Source organism: Squalius cephalus (assembly GCF_949319135.1).
Source record: "Squalius cephalus genome assembly, chromosome: 3".
Lineage (NCBI taxonomy): Eukaryota > Metazoa > Chordata > Actinopteri > Cypriniformes > Leuciscidae > Squalius > Squalius cephalus.
In genome coordinates this window covers 6,702,765-6,718,274 of record NC_137124.1, presented here as the reverse complement: position 1 = coordinate 6,718,274, position 15,510 = coordinate 6,702,765, and the positions used below count along the sequence as shown (strand labels likewise).

At 45.9% G+C, this 15,510-nt stretch overlaps 5 protein-coding genes across 5 annotated transcripts; all 5 read left to right on the top strand.

The window, feature by feature from the left end:
• Positions 1 to 4,641: 4,641 nt before the first annotated feature.
• LOC307155462 (histone H1-like) lies at positions 4,642 to 5,290 on the top strand (the record flags this gene model as incomplete). The annotated part of the gene is made up of 1 exon (XM_079866092.1): positions 4,642 to 5,290. The coding sequence occupies exon 1, from the start codon at positions 4,664 to 4,666 to the stop codon at positions 5,288 to 5,290; it is 627 nt and encodes a 208-aa protein (XP_079722218.1). The 5' UTR covers positions 4,642 to 4,663.
• A 677-nt stretch (positions 5,291 to 5,967) lies between these two features.
• On the top strand, positions 5,968 to 6,424 carry LOC307155866 (histone H2A-like). The gene has a single exon (XM_079866858.1). It carries the CDS (start codon positions 5,987 to 5,989, stop codon positions 6,371 to 6,373), a length of 387 nt encoding a protein of 128 aa, XP_079722984.1. The 5' UTR covers positions 5,968 to 5,986; the 3' UTR covers positions 6,374 to 6,424.
• Positions 6,425 to 7,146: 722 nt separating this feature from the next.
• On the top strand, positions 7,147 to 7,653 carry LOC307156137 (histone H3.2). The gene has a single exon (XM_079867358.1). The coding sequence runs from the start codon at positions 7,207 to 7,209 to the stop codon at positions 7,615 to 7,617; it is 411 nt and encodes a 136-aa protein (XP_079723484.1). The 5' UTR covers positions 7,147 to 7,206; the 3' UTR covers positions 7,618 to 7,653.
• Positions 7,654 to 7,954: 301 nt separating this feature from the next.
• LOC307156346 (histone H4) lies at positions 7,955 to 8,317 on the top strand (the record flags this gene model as incomplete). Its single annotated transcript, XM_079867636.1, has 1 exon — positions 7,955 to 8,317. One exon carries the CDS (start codon positions 7,955 to 7,957, stop codon positions 8,264 to 8,266), a length of 312 nt encoding a protein of 103 aa, XP_079723762.1. The 3' UTR covers positions 8,267 to 8,317.
• Positions 8,318 to 9,585: 1,268 nt separating this feature from the next.
• On the top strand, positions 9,586 to 10,081 carry LOC307154921 (histone H2B 1/2). The gene has a single exon (XM_079865154.1). It carries the CDS (start codon positions 9,600 to 9,602, stop codon positions 9,972 to 9,974), a length of 375 nt encoding a protein of 124 aa, XP_079721280.1. The 5' UTR covers positions 9,586 to 9,599; the 3' UTR covers positions 9,975 to 10,081.
• The last annotated feature ends 5,429 nt before the right edge of the window (positions 10,082 to 15,510 follow it).

Sequence of the window (15,510 nt, the reverse complement as noted above, 5' to 3'; positions counted from 1 at the left end):
TTTTAAGAGTCACTTATTTGGTTTAAAACGTCTTTTAAAATGTCAATGACGTCAGAATGCTGACGTCATTAGCAGAATGCTAGCGTGTAATGGGCGACAACAACTCAACCTGTAAGAAATCGAAAATAAATAAGTACTCGTTCATTCAACTTTCGACCTATAACCCATGTTGAACTTGCAAAACCTACAATAAAATCTGAGATTTCTCAACGGCAATCGGGTGAAAGAGACAAATTTAGCCGTCTATCCCCATAGACTCCCATTCAGTCTGCACTCGCCCGCGATCACCTCCAGTGGAATTCTAATGGAACTGCAACCAAGATCGATACAATGGGGCTAATAGGAAGTGCCAAGGCTCTCCGTAGACGGGCTCTGGTATGAGGTATTAAAGGAGAAGTTCACTTTTAAAATGAAAATTCTGTCATCATATACTCACCCTCATGTTGTTTCAAAGCTGTATGAATTTCTTTCTTATGCTGAACAGAAAGGAAGATATTTAGAAGATTATCAGTAACCAGACAGTTTTTGGGTCCCAATGACTTCCATAGTAGGAAAAAAATATACTATGGAAGGCATTGGGACCCAAAAACTGTCTGGTTACTGATATTCTTCTAAATATCTTCCTTTCTGTTCAGCATAAGAAAGAAATTCATACAGCTTTGAAACAACATGAGGGTGAGTAAAACATAATTTTCATTTTAAAAGTGAACTTCTCCTTTAAAGGCGATCAACAGTCACAGTGCTCTCCTCTGATGTTTATATGAACAAAACCCACATAGCAAGAACATGATTTGTATGGAATTCTATGGGAACACCGGACGATTCTCGACGAGTGAAATCGCCCAAAAAGGAGCGGTACTCCACAGAATGTGACTTGGCGCTGATTGGACTATATCCAGAGGCAGAACAAACAGTGTAAAGATCATCAATTATTAAATTAGTTAATTTCATCTATAAAGCAGTTCTGCAAAAAAGGATGTCATCGTCCAGCTCAGTTTAGTTCTCACACAGCAGTGTCAGTACAGTCAGAACAATAATATTGTTAAATATTAAGTATTCCCAACTAAGCAAGTCAGAGGCAACAGTGTCAAGGAAACAAAAATCCATCAGGTGAAAGAATGGAGAAAAACAGATGATGAGAGAAAATGGATTCCTAAATATTAGGATAATATATTATTTAGGATATATATAGATACATAGATATGTAAATCAAAGAGTTTTGCTCTCTATTCAGAGTTATTGAGTGGCTATTAAAAGAGAAAGAAACTGTGGCTTTCATATGAAGGTGTTGTTTTGGGCAGCTTGAAGCACACAAACATTATCCGAGCCTGTTTGTGACTCTTATCTTCGCTCAGCAGATGATCTGTCATTCAGATAATTTTTTTTTCTAAATGTTTGAATAATATAAATTCACAAATTTGACTGGATAATCAATCAGACGACAGCAGGCATGTAGTATCGTGTACAACAGGTTTATCATTTAAAGGCTTATTTGTGTATCAAATATGATAAAGTCGCTTCATAGGGTTTCACCCAAGATTTCTGTCATCATTTACTCGCCCTAATGTTGTTCCAAACCTCAATGGCTTTCTTTCTTCTGTGGAACATTAAAGATAATAATTGTGTACATACAATGAAAGTCAGTGGTTACTAAACTGCTTACTTACTATCAAAATATCTTGTGTTCTGTAGAAGAATTGTCCCTTTACACTTCAATGCAAATGACACAGACACAATTAAACAGTGAAATACATACATACATGTACATATATATATATATATATATATATGTGTGTGTATGTATATGTATATGTATGTATGTATGTATGTATGTATGTATGTATGTATATATATATATATACACTGCTCAAAAAAATTAAAGGGAACACTTTTTAATCAGAGAATAGCATCAAGTCAGTTAAACTCCTGGGATATTGATCTGGTCAGTTAAGTAACAGAGGGGGTTGGTAATCAGTTTCAGCTGCTTTAGTGTTAATGACATTAACAGCAGGTGCACTAGATGGGCAACAGTGAGACAACCCCCAAAACAGGAATGGTTTTACAGGTGGAGGCCACTGACATTTTTCCCTACTCATCTTTTCGGACTGTTTTTCACCAGTTTTGCATTTGGCTAGGGTCAGTGTCACTACTGGTAGCATGAGGCGATACCTGGACCCTACAGAGGTTGCGCAGGCAGTCCAGCTCCTTCAGGATGGCTCATCAATACGTGCCATTGCCAGAAGGTTTGCTGTGTCTCCCAGCACAGTCTCAAGAGCATGGAGGAGATTCCAGGAAGACAGACAGCTACTCTAGGAGAGCTGGACAGGGCCGTAGAAGGTCCTTAACCCATCAGCAGGACCGGTATCTGCTCCTTTGTGCGAGGAGGAACATGATGAGCACTGCCAGAGCCCTACAAAATGACCTCCAACAGGCCACTGGTGTGAATGTCTCTGACCAAACAATCAGAAACAGACTTCATGAGGGTGGCCTGAGGGCCCGACGTCCTCGAGTGGGCCCTGTGCTCACTGCCCAGCACCAGGGAGCTCGATTGGCATTTCCCATTGAACACCAGAATTGGCAGGTCCGCCACTGGTGCCCTGTGGTTTTCACAAATGAGAGCAGGTTCACCCTGAGCACGTGACAGACAGGAAAGGGTCTGGAGAAGCCGTGGAGAATGTTATGCTGCCTGTAACATCGTTCAGCATGACCGGTTTGGTGGTGGGTCAGTGATGGTCTGGGGAGGCATATCCATGGAGGGACGCACAGACCTCTGCAGGCTAGACAATGGCACCCTGACTGTCATTAGGAATCGGGATGAAATCCTTGGATCCATTGTCAGGCCCTATGATGGTGCAGTGGGTCCTGGGTTCCTCCTGGTGCACAACAATGCCCGGCCTCATGTGGCGAGAGCATGCAGGCAGTTCCTGGAGGATGAATGAATGATACCATTGAAGGGTCACCACGCTCACCTGACCTACATCCAATAGAACACCTCTGGGACATTGTGTTTCGGTCCATCTGACATCACCTGGTTGCACCTCAGACTGTCCAGGAGCTCAGTGATGCGCTGGTCCAGATCTGGGAGGAAATACCCCAGGACACCATCCGTCGTCTCATTAGGAGCATGCCCCGACGTTGTCAGGCATGCATACAAGCACGTGGGGGCCATACAAACTACTGAGTACCATTTTGAGTTTCTGCAATAAAATTTCAGCAAAATTGACAAGCCTGCTGCATCATTTTTTTCACTTAGATTTCCGGGGTGTCTTTGAATTCAATCCTCTGTAGGTTGATCATTTTCATTTCCATCAAACGATGTGGCATCCTTTCGTTCATAACACATTACCCAGTCCATATTAGTATAGATATCCAGCATGATATTTTTCCCCATTGAGATCTGATGTGTTTTCAAAGTGTTCCTTTAATTTTTTTGAACAGTGTATATATATATATATATATATATATATATATATATATATATATATATATATATATATATATATATATATATATATATTACAGCATTTAATCTAGATTAATGTTACATATTTTGGCCTCAGTCCCTGATGTTTTCAAATTGGAAAAGCTCCAGAATGTAGGCATAAGATGTTGAATAAACTTCCACAAAACAGACCTGCAACAAAACAAAATGTTTAAATTGTTTTAACATCATTAAATTTGTTCTGTTATAGTCTGAGCAAATCCAAGCGGAGACCCAGATCAGTGATTTGGTTGAAACTGTAACAAACCAGACGAGACCAGTCTAGAGACCTGCAAACTCAACACTAATCCATTATCCTCATCATTTCAGTTCACACCATAATTTAAAAAAGAAAAACGATCTATCTAATAAATATATTAAACTCAATGGCCCATTTTACATACAAAACTATGTTTTGAATTAGCATGTATAGTGGCTAAAGGGAAATTATGACCTGTGCTTTTCTCTTGCTTTAAATTAGCAATAATTCCCATTCACATCCCTAAGAGATGAATGGCGAATCAGTAGACACAATCCTTTATTAGCCTACAATTAAAATATTTATGTCGTGATATGATGCTGGCCTATATCAACGATGTAAAAACGCGTTTAATGAGATAACATATTGATAATCTGCTGACCGAAGATAAGGGCCACAGACAGACTCTGAGACTCCGGATGATGTTCGTGTGCTTCAAGTTGTCCAAAACAACAGCTGTACGAGAGCCTCCTAACGCTCATCACTGATGCTGATTTCATTAAAGTCTCTTTCAGACTGTTTGCTGATCACACAAATGACGCGTTCAGGCTTTTATCACCTTTTTCATTAAAACTATCCATCAGATTCGCACGCTGCTTTTCCCCGTTGCTGATGCTCGCCTTGGATTTGGTCTGACGAAGGCAAAAGTAACGTTTCCTCTTCGCGTTTTTTAGTCTCTAATGAAAGCCCAGAACCTCTGCTTGGTGTTTAGTTAGTTTTGAATGTGACAAACTATTTAACAGCTCCAGTTTTGCCCCAAATGTAAGAGAAGAAAACACAAGCGTCAGCGAGCAGCAGACACCGAGCGGGGCAGGTTGAGTCTACGAGGTTCTCATGTGTTATTTAAGACCGCAGCGCTGCTAGAGCGCTTTTCATTCATTGTTGAAACCAGAATTTTTTCAGATCTAATCAGAGAGACAGAAATGGCAGAAACCGCCCCAGCCCCCGCTGCTGCCGCCCCGGCTAAATCGCCCAAGAAGAAGTCCGCTGTGAAAGCCAAGAAAGCAGGTCCAGGCGTCGGCGAGCTCATCGTCAAGGCTGTGTCCGCATCCAAGGAGAGGAGCGGTGTGTCCCTCGCCGCCCTGAAGAAAGCGCTCGCTGCCGGTGGATACGATGTGGAGAAGAACAACTCCCGCGTCAAGATCGCCATCAAGAGCCTGGTGACTAAAGGCACCCTGGTTCAGGTCAAAGGGACCGGCGCCTCGGGCTCCTTCAAACTCAACAAGCAGACAGCCGAGACCAAGAAGAAACCCGCCAAGAAAGCGGCTCCTAAAGCCAAGAAGCCCGCAGCCAAGAAACCCGCTGCCGCTAAGAAGCCTAAAACTGCATCAGCGAAGAAGCCCGCCGCTAAGAAATCCCCGAAGAAGGTGAAGAAACCCGCCGCTAAGAAGGCAACGAAGAGCCCCAAGAAGGCCAAGAAACCGGCGACTCCTAAGAAAGCAGCCAAGAGCCCAAAAAAGGCAAAGGCGGCCAAACCCAAAGCGGCGAAACCTAAAGCAGCAAAACCTAAAGCAGCCAAGCCTAAAAAGGCAGCTCCTAAGAAGAAATAAATCTAACGTTACTGTTTGTTTCTCAACGGCTCTTTTAAGAGCCAACCACTGACTCCCAGTAAAGAGCAAAACTCATGTATTTGAATAATTAGTTAATTCAGGAATCAAATAACCAAGATGTGACTTTCGACCACTTACATTCATGCAATTAAACAAGTCACCAAGTTTAGGTAAAACTCAAGTAAACCAATTTTATTCAGAAGAAATTGATTAAAAAGGCCAAAAAGTGTATGATGGTTCAAACAGTGATCACAGTCCAAATAGAATGTTGATTAACAGTAAAGAATATATACACTAAATAATATGCTGGAGAAATGTGATAATACAAACAATACAACAATGGTAGTGATTCAATTCCAATATTAAAATAAGATAATAATACTGTACAGTATCAGATCTAGTCAATGTGCACAGAATATAGTGTGTGAAAGGTGAAGCACTGTTGGTAGGAAGAGTGTAATACCCATTTTTGTACTTTTTTGCAGTCTCTTTTGTCAGTGTCTAGTCAATACATGTGATCGTTCCAATAAGGGGGTGGGGTTTTGGAGCGAAGTTTGGTGATTGGTTTGAAATGTATCACAGTCTAAACCAATAGGCGACTGGCACTCTCGTTTAAATACAGTATGTGAATTCACCTTTCTTAGTCATTTTTGTCAATTTCGTCATAACAGTGTGTTGTGGTAACTTTTTTTGAAAATGAGTGGAAGAGGTAAAACCGGGGGAAAGGCTCGCGCTAAGGCCAAGAGTCGCTCTTCCAGAGCGGGACTGCAGTTCCCCGTCGGCCGTGTTCACAGGCTTCTCCGCAAAGGCAACTATGCCCAGCGCGTCGGTGCCGGAGCTCCGGTGTATTTGGCCGCTGTGCTCGAGTATCTGACCGCTGAGATCCTGGAGTTGGCTGGAAACGCCGCTCGGGATAACAAGAAGACCCGCATCATCCCTCGACACCTGCAGCTGGCGGTGCGCAATGACGAGGAGCTGAACAAGCTTCTGGGTGGCGTGACCATCGCTCAGGGTGGTGTGTTGCCCAACATTCAGGCCGTGCTGCTGCCCAAGAAGACCGAGAAGCCCGCGAAGGCCAAGTAGACTGACCGAAGCTTCTCTTCAAACCAAAGGCTCTTTTAAGAGCCACACAATTCCCCAAGAAAGAGTGATTTCATTTACCCGATTTTTATTTGATTTTCTATAAGTCACTTCGATAAAACAAATAATAATGTTGCTGCAGAATCCACACATTAATTTAGTTATTGTAATACACAATGCTGACATAAAAAAAAAATCCCACAGGTCGAAGTTTGTTTCTTGTCTGAGATTCCATTATGCACTTTTTTTTTTTCAATTAAGCATTTTTCAATTCTTAATTTCACTAGAAATACACATGGTCACCAAATATTGTTTTTGAAAGTAAAGCATTTTCTAACTAACCACTACACTTTGAGGGTTTAATGAGGGCATTATGAAAATGTAGCGTTATTGGCATTGCTAAAAATATTTAAGCTGATATATTGATAAAAATAAATGTAAGAAATGTAATACATATATCGTGATGATATAAGTATCTGTACTTGTCTAAGGTTTTTACTATATTATTTCCACAAGTCAAATTGTACGTCCACTTAGTTTTTAAGAAACATTAAAAATCAGATTTCGCCTAATCAGATTTGGTCTAATCTATTTTCGTGGATACAGAGAAAAAGCAAAGTACGTTTGGGCGGGAACCACAAACTGACGTGACTTGTTTGAAAACAGCCATTGGCCAACTGTCATTTACTGACGTCAGACAATAACCAATCGAATGCATCTGAAGCAAAGCCATCCAATGAGCGCATGGCAGCCCTGGCCTTAAATACGCGCTGTGTTCGAGTGAACTATTCATTCATTCGTCTTGTTTACAGTAACAACTGATCTTCTGAGATACAATGGCAAGAACTAAGCAGACCGCTCGTAAGTCCACCGGAGGAAAAGCCCCGAGGAAGCAGCTGGCCACTAAAGCCGCCCGTAAGAGCGCTCCCGCTACCGGTGGGGTTAAGAAGCCTCATCGTTACAGGCCCGGTACCGTGGCGCTGAGAGAGATTCGCCGTTACCAGAAATCCACTGAACTGCTGATTCGCAAACTGCCCTTCCAGCGTCTGGTGAGAGAAATCGCTCAAGATTTCAAGACGGATCTGCGCTTCCAGAGCTCGGCTGTCATGGCCCTGCAGGAGGCGAGCGAGGCTTATTTGGTGGGTCTGTTTGAGGACACCAACTTGTGCGCCATCCACGCCAAGAGAGTCACCATCATGCCCAAAGACATCCAGCTGGCCCGCCGCATCCGCGGAGAGCGCGCTTAAATCCACTGTATATCAGTCATACAAACACAAAGGCTCTTTTAAGAGCCACCTCATTAACTCTATGAAAGATGATTTCTATATTATGGTGTTTTGAAGCAAGAACTTGATATGCCACGGTGGTCTTAAAAATGCTATTTTTATGTATTACCTAAATATAAAAGCAAATTTAAGGAAATTAACTGGTTTTAATGTTATGCTACAATAGTTAATACCATTTGTATGTTTACATACGGTAACCCTCATGCTCTGTAACAAATCCTTCCCTCACGGGTCAAAATGACTAAAGCCTTATAGTTAAACAGAATTTCCCCCAATTAAACTTATATCATTCGCAGTCATGTCTGGAAGAGGAAAAGGCGGTAAAGGACTCGGTAAAGGAGGCGCTAAGCGGCACCGAAAGGTTCTTCGCGATAATATCCAGGGAATCACTAAACCCGCTATTCGTCGTCTTGCTCGTCGTGGCGGCGTCAAGCGTATTTCTGGCCTGATCTATGAAGAGACTCGCGGTGTGTTGAAGGTGTTTCTGGAGAACGTCATTCGTGATGCTGTGACTTACACTGAACACGCCAAGAGAAAGACCGTCACCGCCATGGATGTTGTGTACGCGCTGAAGCGACAGGGACGCACTCTGTACGGGTTCGGGGGTTAAGAGATCCACGAAGAAGAAAAACACAACGGCTCTTTTAAGAGCCACACACATTTACACACAAAGAACAAGTTTGAGGTGGTGAAATATATATATATATATTTTTTTTTTTGTAGTAGTAGTATATCAATTATTGTGCTTTACTTAAACGTTGCCTCAATTATTAAGCAAATACAAATTCTAAACTTATATGGTTTTACTGTTCTCACAATTGTGCTTTGCAGTTAAAACTACATTTTCAAAGAGTTGTGGGCGTTCGTTGTTATTGTGCAGTATTTTTTGATAGTTCACTATTGTTCTTACATTTGTGTTTGCAAGTCTTTCAAAATACAGTTTATTCTTTACTGTAGTGGACCTTATTTAGTCTATTTCTAACACAACACGTTTTTCAGCCTGGATGTCCTGTAAAGTCAAATTCAGTGCTTTCCACAGATAACAAGTGTTTGAAGGTTTCACCATGACAACAACTTCTGCTTAGTCTTTAAATATGACTGGCATTAATTTAGCACTCTTATGGAAAATTATAATATTTTGTAATTATCATTGAAATCAGACTTGTTTTCAAGTTGTTTGTCATAAATCAACATCTCGGGAAAAATATATGGGGTTTTGGGAGACAAGGTGTATAGGGAAGGAAATAGATATTCCTAAGAATGTAGAACACTTCTTTTTTCATCACATGTTGCCCCAAGAACACTTCCCGTAGTTTTTGCCCAAACATGTAATTTCTTGTCATTTTATTTTTTTAAACAAGTGGACACAGCATAGCATATAACATAATTTTTCAATCTGTTTCTTATGTTATCTTCTGCGGTTTCTTATGCTGTAAACAATGCAATGAGATGGAAAAATACACCAACAAAACGTTTCTGGGCCTCAAGGGAATATGCTCATCTTTCAAAGCACAGTATTGTGCAAATATAGTGAATTCATGGAGTTTACATTGAGTAATAATACATTGTGTTATTTCTGCTTCTAAATAAATGTTCAAATTATTGAATCCGCAGAGTACCTGGTTAAAGATTTCTGAAATTATTCAATTATACATTTTCTTATTCATTCCGAAAAAAAAAGTGCGGGAAAATGAAACAAAGGAATGGAGTCGATGTGGGGGATGGTATTTATAGATGGGCGTGATTCATATTTTAAAGCTTCTGATTGGTCCACCTACAAGTCAGCGAATGTGTAATTTGGCCAATGAGGTCACTCTATGGGTTGAAGACTCACAATCACAGAGCTTCGTTTTTCCCTTTGTAAATTAGCATAGAGCAGAGCATAAAGCCTGCCTGCAGTGAATCAGCTTTATTGTTCTCTGAGTTTCTCTGACTGAATCATCATGCCTGAACCAGCGAAGTCCGCACCCAAGAAGGGCTCGAAGAAGGCCGTCACTAAAACCGCCGGCAAGGGCGGAAAGAAGCGCAGAAAGACCAGGAAGGAGAGCTACGCGATCTACGTGTACAAAGTCCTGAAGCAGGTTCATCCCGACACCGGGATCTCCTCCAAGGCGATGGGAATCATGAACTCTTTCGTCAACGACATCTTCGAGCGCATCGCCGGTGAAGCGTCTCGTCTCGCTCACTACAACAAGCGCTCCACCATCACATCTCGAGAGATCCAGACCGCCGTGCGTCTGCTGCTGCCCGGAGAGCTGGCCAAACACGCCGTGTCTGAGGGCACAAAGGCGGTGACCAAATACACCAGCTCCAAGTAGAGGAGTCAGCTCCACACACACACAAAGGCTCTTTTAAGAGCCACACAAAATGTCTGCAGAAGAGCTTTGATCATACACTGTTTTCTCATACTAAAGTTAAAACTATTATCCGTCCTTCTGTGTTTAAAACACATCAGGTTTAGGAAATGAACGCGTTACAAACCTTTCTTTAAAATGAAATGTATTCACTCTGACAACATATAGAGACAGAGCGCCACGCGTCATAATCTGAAGACCACGCCCACCGGGAAAAAAAAACAAACAATCCAACCGTCTCCATTGACTTTACATTGCGTGAAGCTGCCTCCTTGTCATTTCTTGCTTCTAACAAAAAACAGAATAATGCCTAAAAGCTGCTATGTGACAAGGTGTACAGCAAACAAGCTAAGAAACCCAGAAATAAGCTGTCGACCCCAAAAAACGAGCGTTTGAAGACATAAAAGTGGATACAGGCTGGAACGAATGGGTATTGTTGGATCCTGCCACTCAGTATGCCCTAAAAATACACTACGTGTGCAGTAAGTTAAACATTTGGTCACTGGTGAGTCAAATATCCAAATGTCAGTTTTATATATTATATTTCTGTAAGATAAACTATCCTGTGTTGCCGATTACGGTCTCCTCCAGCGGGCGTACGTTAGTTCTCTTACGAGAGGTTCTCTCGTATTGCGTAAGGAACTTACGCTACGGGAAAAGTCATCTTTTCTCGAGATACTGAAGCCAAAAAATTATCCTTAATTTTTCATAATTTGTCAACGCAGTGCAGCAGGCAGCACAGCAGAGCTAGAGCGGGCAATACTGCGTGCTCATTGGCTGCCGCGCGGCAACTGCTTAAGCCTACCAGTGAGCCCCGCGTGACGTCACGCCCAATCAGGGTGCGCGCACCCTCGCGCGTCACAGCCCGCCAGAAGGGGCGGCGTCAGAGCGTATAAAAACAGGGCTCGGAGGCTTAATTCTCTGATTTCTGTCTCTTCAGCGAAGCTCTTCGCATCGCTGCTCTCTGAGAGAAGCCGTCGCCGTCGAAACCAGCAACGAGCCAGCCTAGGACAGCCTGAGGAAGCCGGACGAATCTTCGCCGCCTTCAGCCTGCCGTGTCAGCTCAGCTATCCGGCGATATATCCTTTCTCATTATGTGTTTTACTGATGTATCTTTACACGAGGCGTTGTTTCAAATGCCTCGCACCACTCCCCGCTCTCTCTCTCTCCCTCTGTCGAGCCGCGCAACTGCGCCTCTCACAAGGTGTGTTAGAGATGCGGATGATTACGGGGCTCGCTCTCTCCCTCTGTTCGAGCCGCGCAAAACGTGCCGCTCACAAGGGATCGCAGACGCGTACGGTCACGGGGCTAGCTTTCTTTACGTTACAAGAAAGCTACCCCCCTCCCCCCCGCCCGCCGTCTCCCGGCGAAGGGAGAAAAGAGTGTTCTAGACCCGCCAAGGCCGGTCTAACCTCCATCTCTAACATATTTCTCAGTCCCCTCCTAGTTCAGGCTACTGGGAATATCTATACTGCAGTAAACGAGCCTGTCACAGCACACGCACGCCTGCAAACAGGATAACGCTCTCTGGCTACTCGCCCTCCCCGCACTCTCTCCCTCTGTTCGAGCCGCGCAGACTGCGCCGCTCACAAGGGATTGCAGAAGCTGACAGTCGCGGGGTTAGTTTTCTTTACGTTACAAGAAAGCTACTGTCCCCGCGTCCGTCACTCGCCGGTGATAGGAGGAAAGAGAGCGTTCGAGTCCCACCGAGGCTTGGCTTCCGCCTTTCTCACATATTTCTCAGTCCCCTCTAAGTTCAGGCGGCTGGAAATATTAATATTGCAGTAAACGAGCCTGTTACCTTACACGCTCGCCTGCAAAACATGACGACGCTCCGGCTACTCGCCCCGCTTCCCGCGCAAACTGCGCCGTTCTCAGGGATGTCAGAGCGGACGGTCACGAGTAATGCTCAGCACCCCGCGTGCCTCACTCACCGGCGGAATGAGGAGGGAGATGTTTGTAGCCCCGCTGAGGCCGGGCCATTCTCCAATTCCCATACGTTTCTCAGCCCCCTCTGAGTTTAGGCGGCTGAAAATGTTAATGTTGCAGCAACGAGCCTGTTATAATACACGCACGTCTGCACGCTATCGCCGACGAAAAACATGACCCGCCCTCTCTTATGCTCGAGCGAACCGATAGCCTATGCACTCTTCCCCTGTGGCTCAGTGGCAGAATAACAGGCTTTCACACCAGAGACCCGTGTTCGATCCCGGCTCTGGCAGCAAAATTTTTTATGCTGTTCGCTGATCCAAGCTCGCGGCCAGCTTCTCACACGCAGAAAGTGTGTGTATTGCAGCCAATGAGTCAGTTATACAACTCGCTCGCCTGCACACAAACGCTGTTCGCACAGCGGCCCAGAAAATCTGGCAAAGAGTGTTAATTCTGGTTATTCGGCTCACGCCGACGGTGTTTGAGTGTAGTAAATATGCCCACGACCCAGTGTTCATTTCTACACACAAGCACAATTCCCCCTGTGTACCCCACAGAGCACACTCACATAAAGCGCGCACTTGCCGCTCGAGTGTTAAGTGTAGGAAAGGTGCCCGCTCACGAGTGCTCACAACCACACGCTGTTCGCTCTGTCTCACACGTTCAGGGTTCAGATATCGCCACTGCCACCGGCCGTGTTTTAATAAAGAGTCCTGTGCCCGCTCCCCTGCGTTCACACTCTGCTATAAACACTCACGCGCGCTCTCTCAGCGCAATCCGGCCGGTCACTGCTATCAGCGAGTCCCCGTCTCGAAGCACTGTCTCAGCGCGCACCGCGCGCCCGCCACTGCAGGTCCCTCGTCCCGCGCTATGCAGCGGGCAGGACTCAGAGGCCATTCGACCCCTAGCTATGAGTGCGAATGCATGGAAAGCTATTCCGGGTGTGTCGACATGGGTGCTGGACACGGTAATACAGGGCTATTCGCTACAGTTCAGTCGTCGGCCTCCGCGCTTTCAAGCCCGGACCGAAATGAAAGTGAACGCAGAAGCAGCCCATCTGCTTCATGCAGAAATAGCGAAGCTGCTACGAAAAAAAAAAAAACAAAAAAAAAAAAAAAAAACAACGCGATAGAGAGAGTTCCTCCTTCTCTGACCGAGGCGGGCTTTTACAGCCGTTATTTCCTCGTGCCCAAGAAGGACGGTGGGCTCAGACCCATATTAGATCTGAGACATTTGAACAGGGCTCTCATGAGACGGCCGTTCAAAATGCTTACGACCAGGCAGATCCTCGCGCTAATTCGCCCGAGGGACTGGTTCATATCTCTCGATCTGAAAGACGCGTATTTTCAAATCCAGATTATACCCCGTCACAGGCCATTCTTGAGATTCGCCTTCGACGGCCAGGTGTATCAATATACCGTCCTTCTGTTCGGCCTGTCCCTAGCACCCCGTACATTTACGAAGTGCATGGATTCAGCTCTCGCTCCCCTGAGAAAACAGGGCATGCGAATTCTGAACTATCTGGACGATTGGCTCATTCTAGCGCAGTCAAAAGAGGAACTCATCTCTCACAAGATAGCGCTTCTCAGTCATCTGGAAAGCCTGGGTCTTTCGGTGAACTGGGCCAAGAGCTCACTTATCCCCAGTCAGTCAATTTCCTTCCTAGGAATAGAACTGGACTCGGTGGCGATGACGGCCAGGCTGTCAGAACAGCGCGCGCGCTGTGTTCGACACCTCGCCGCATCCTTCCAAAAGGGCAGATACCTCCCTCTGAAACGTTTCCAGAAGCTGTTAGGCCATATGGCATCAGCCGCAGCGGTCCTACAGCTGGGTTTACTTCGAATGCGCCCGCTTCAATGCTGGCTGAAATCGAAAATACCCCGCGGAGCGTGGGTTTCGGGCAGCGCTCAAGTCAGCGTGACTCAGGTCTGTGTCTCAGCCCTGCAGCCCTGGCTAGCGCCCGAATGGTACCGACAGGGAGTGACAATGGGAGTCATCTCACACCGCAAAGTGGTCTCGACAGACGCGTCCAACATGGGTTGGGGAGCGCTTTACGGGGGCAGACCAATCTGCGGCCCCTGGTCGGGCCCAGAGCGGAACCTCCATATAAACTGTCTGGAGATGTTAGCGGTCGAGAAGGCTTTGAAGCATTTTCTCCCATACTTGCGGGGACACCACGTGCTAGTTCGCTCAGACAACATGTCAGTGGTGTCCTACGTGAACCGCCAGGGCGGACTCAGATCCAGAGCCCTGCGCGCTCTAACAGAACGCCTTTTGGTCTGGGCTCAGGGCTCGCTGCGCTCGCTGAGAGCCGCGCACGTGCCCGGGCACCTGAACGACGACCCGGACAAACTGTCCAGGGACAATGTTACCCCAGGGGAATGGGCGTTACACAGCCAGACGGTACAGACGTTGTGGCGCCGCTTCGGCGAAGCGAAATTGGACCTTTTTGCCACAAGCGAGAACGCTCAGTGCAAAAGGTTCTTTTCGAAGAGCAAGGATGCGCTGGCCCAAGTTTGGCCCAGTGTCCCGTTGTACGCTTTCCCCCCGATCTCAATGCTGCCTCAGGTATTAGCAAAGATCAGGGAAACGCGCTGCGCAGTGCTCCTCATAGCCCCGCACTGGGAGAACCAACCCTGGTTCCCGGAGCTGGTGAGCCTGTCAGACACAGCCCCGTGGCCGATTCCGGCGAGGAGAGACCGTCTCTCTCAAGCCCGAGGGTCAATTCTGCATCCCCATCCAGAGCGCTGGTCTCTGCATGCGTGGGTAATCAACGAATATTCGCTGATCTGCCAGAAGGGGTAGTTAACACGACCTCGCAGTCCAGAGCCCCCTCGACGAGGCGGCTCTATGCGTCTAAATGGTCAGTGTTTAACAAATGGTGTGCAGGGAAGAGTTTGAACTCTCAGTCCTGTAGGGTTCCACAGGTTCTGAACTTCCTCCAAGAGCTCTTGGACGCGGGCAGGTCCCCCTCCACGCTCAAGGTGTATGTTGCGGCGATTGCTGCGTTCGCCGACTCGGCGCGCAGCCGCGCACTAGGAAGAAACAAACTCATTACCCGTTTCCTGCGAGGCGCCAGGAGGCTGAACCCTCCACGGCCACCTTCGGTTCCGATATGGGATCTGTCTTTGGTCCTGGAGGCCCTTAAAGCTTTTCCCTTCGAGCCGTTAGACTCTGTGGGTCTCTAATACCTCACTTTCAAAACCGTTTTTCTGCTGGCCCTCGCCTCAGTAAAACGTGTGGGTGACTTGCATGCGCTATCAGTTAGCGCGTCGTGTCTCGAGTTTGGACCTAACGACTCGTTAGTCATTCTCAAACCTAGACATGGCTATGTCCCTAAAGTGTTGGGTACTCCTTTCAGAGCACAGATTATCTCCCTCTCAGCCCTGCCGCCGGCAGCCAGTGAGGTCGATAATAACCTCCTTTGTCCTGTCAGGGCGTTAAGGCTTTATATTACGCGCTCTGCAGCCTTCAGGCTCTCAGAGCAGCTCTTTGTTTCGTTTGGTGGGCACACCAAGGGTCTCGCCGCCTCGAAACAGACGCTATCCAGATGGATAGTGGACGCTATTGC

Coding starts and splice junctions, on each gene's coding strand:
- LOC307155866 (XM_079866858.1), top strand. CDS start 5,987: ATGAGTGGAAGAGGTAAAACCGGGGGAAAGGCTCGCGCTAAGGCCAAG.
- LOC307156137 (XM_079867358.1), top strand. CDS start 7,207: ATGGCAAGAACTAAGCAGACCGCTCGTAAGTCCACCGGAGGAAAAGCC.
- LOC307154921 (XM_079865154.1), top strand. CDS start 9,600: ATGCCTGAACCAGCGAAGTCCGCACCCAAGAAGGGCTCGAAGAAGGCC.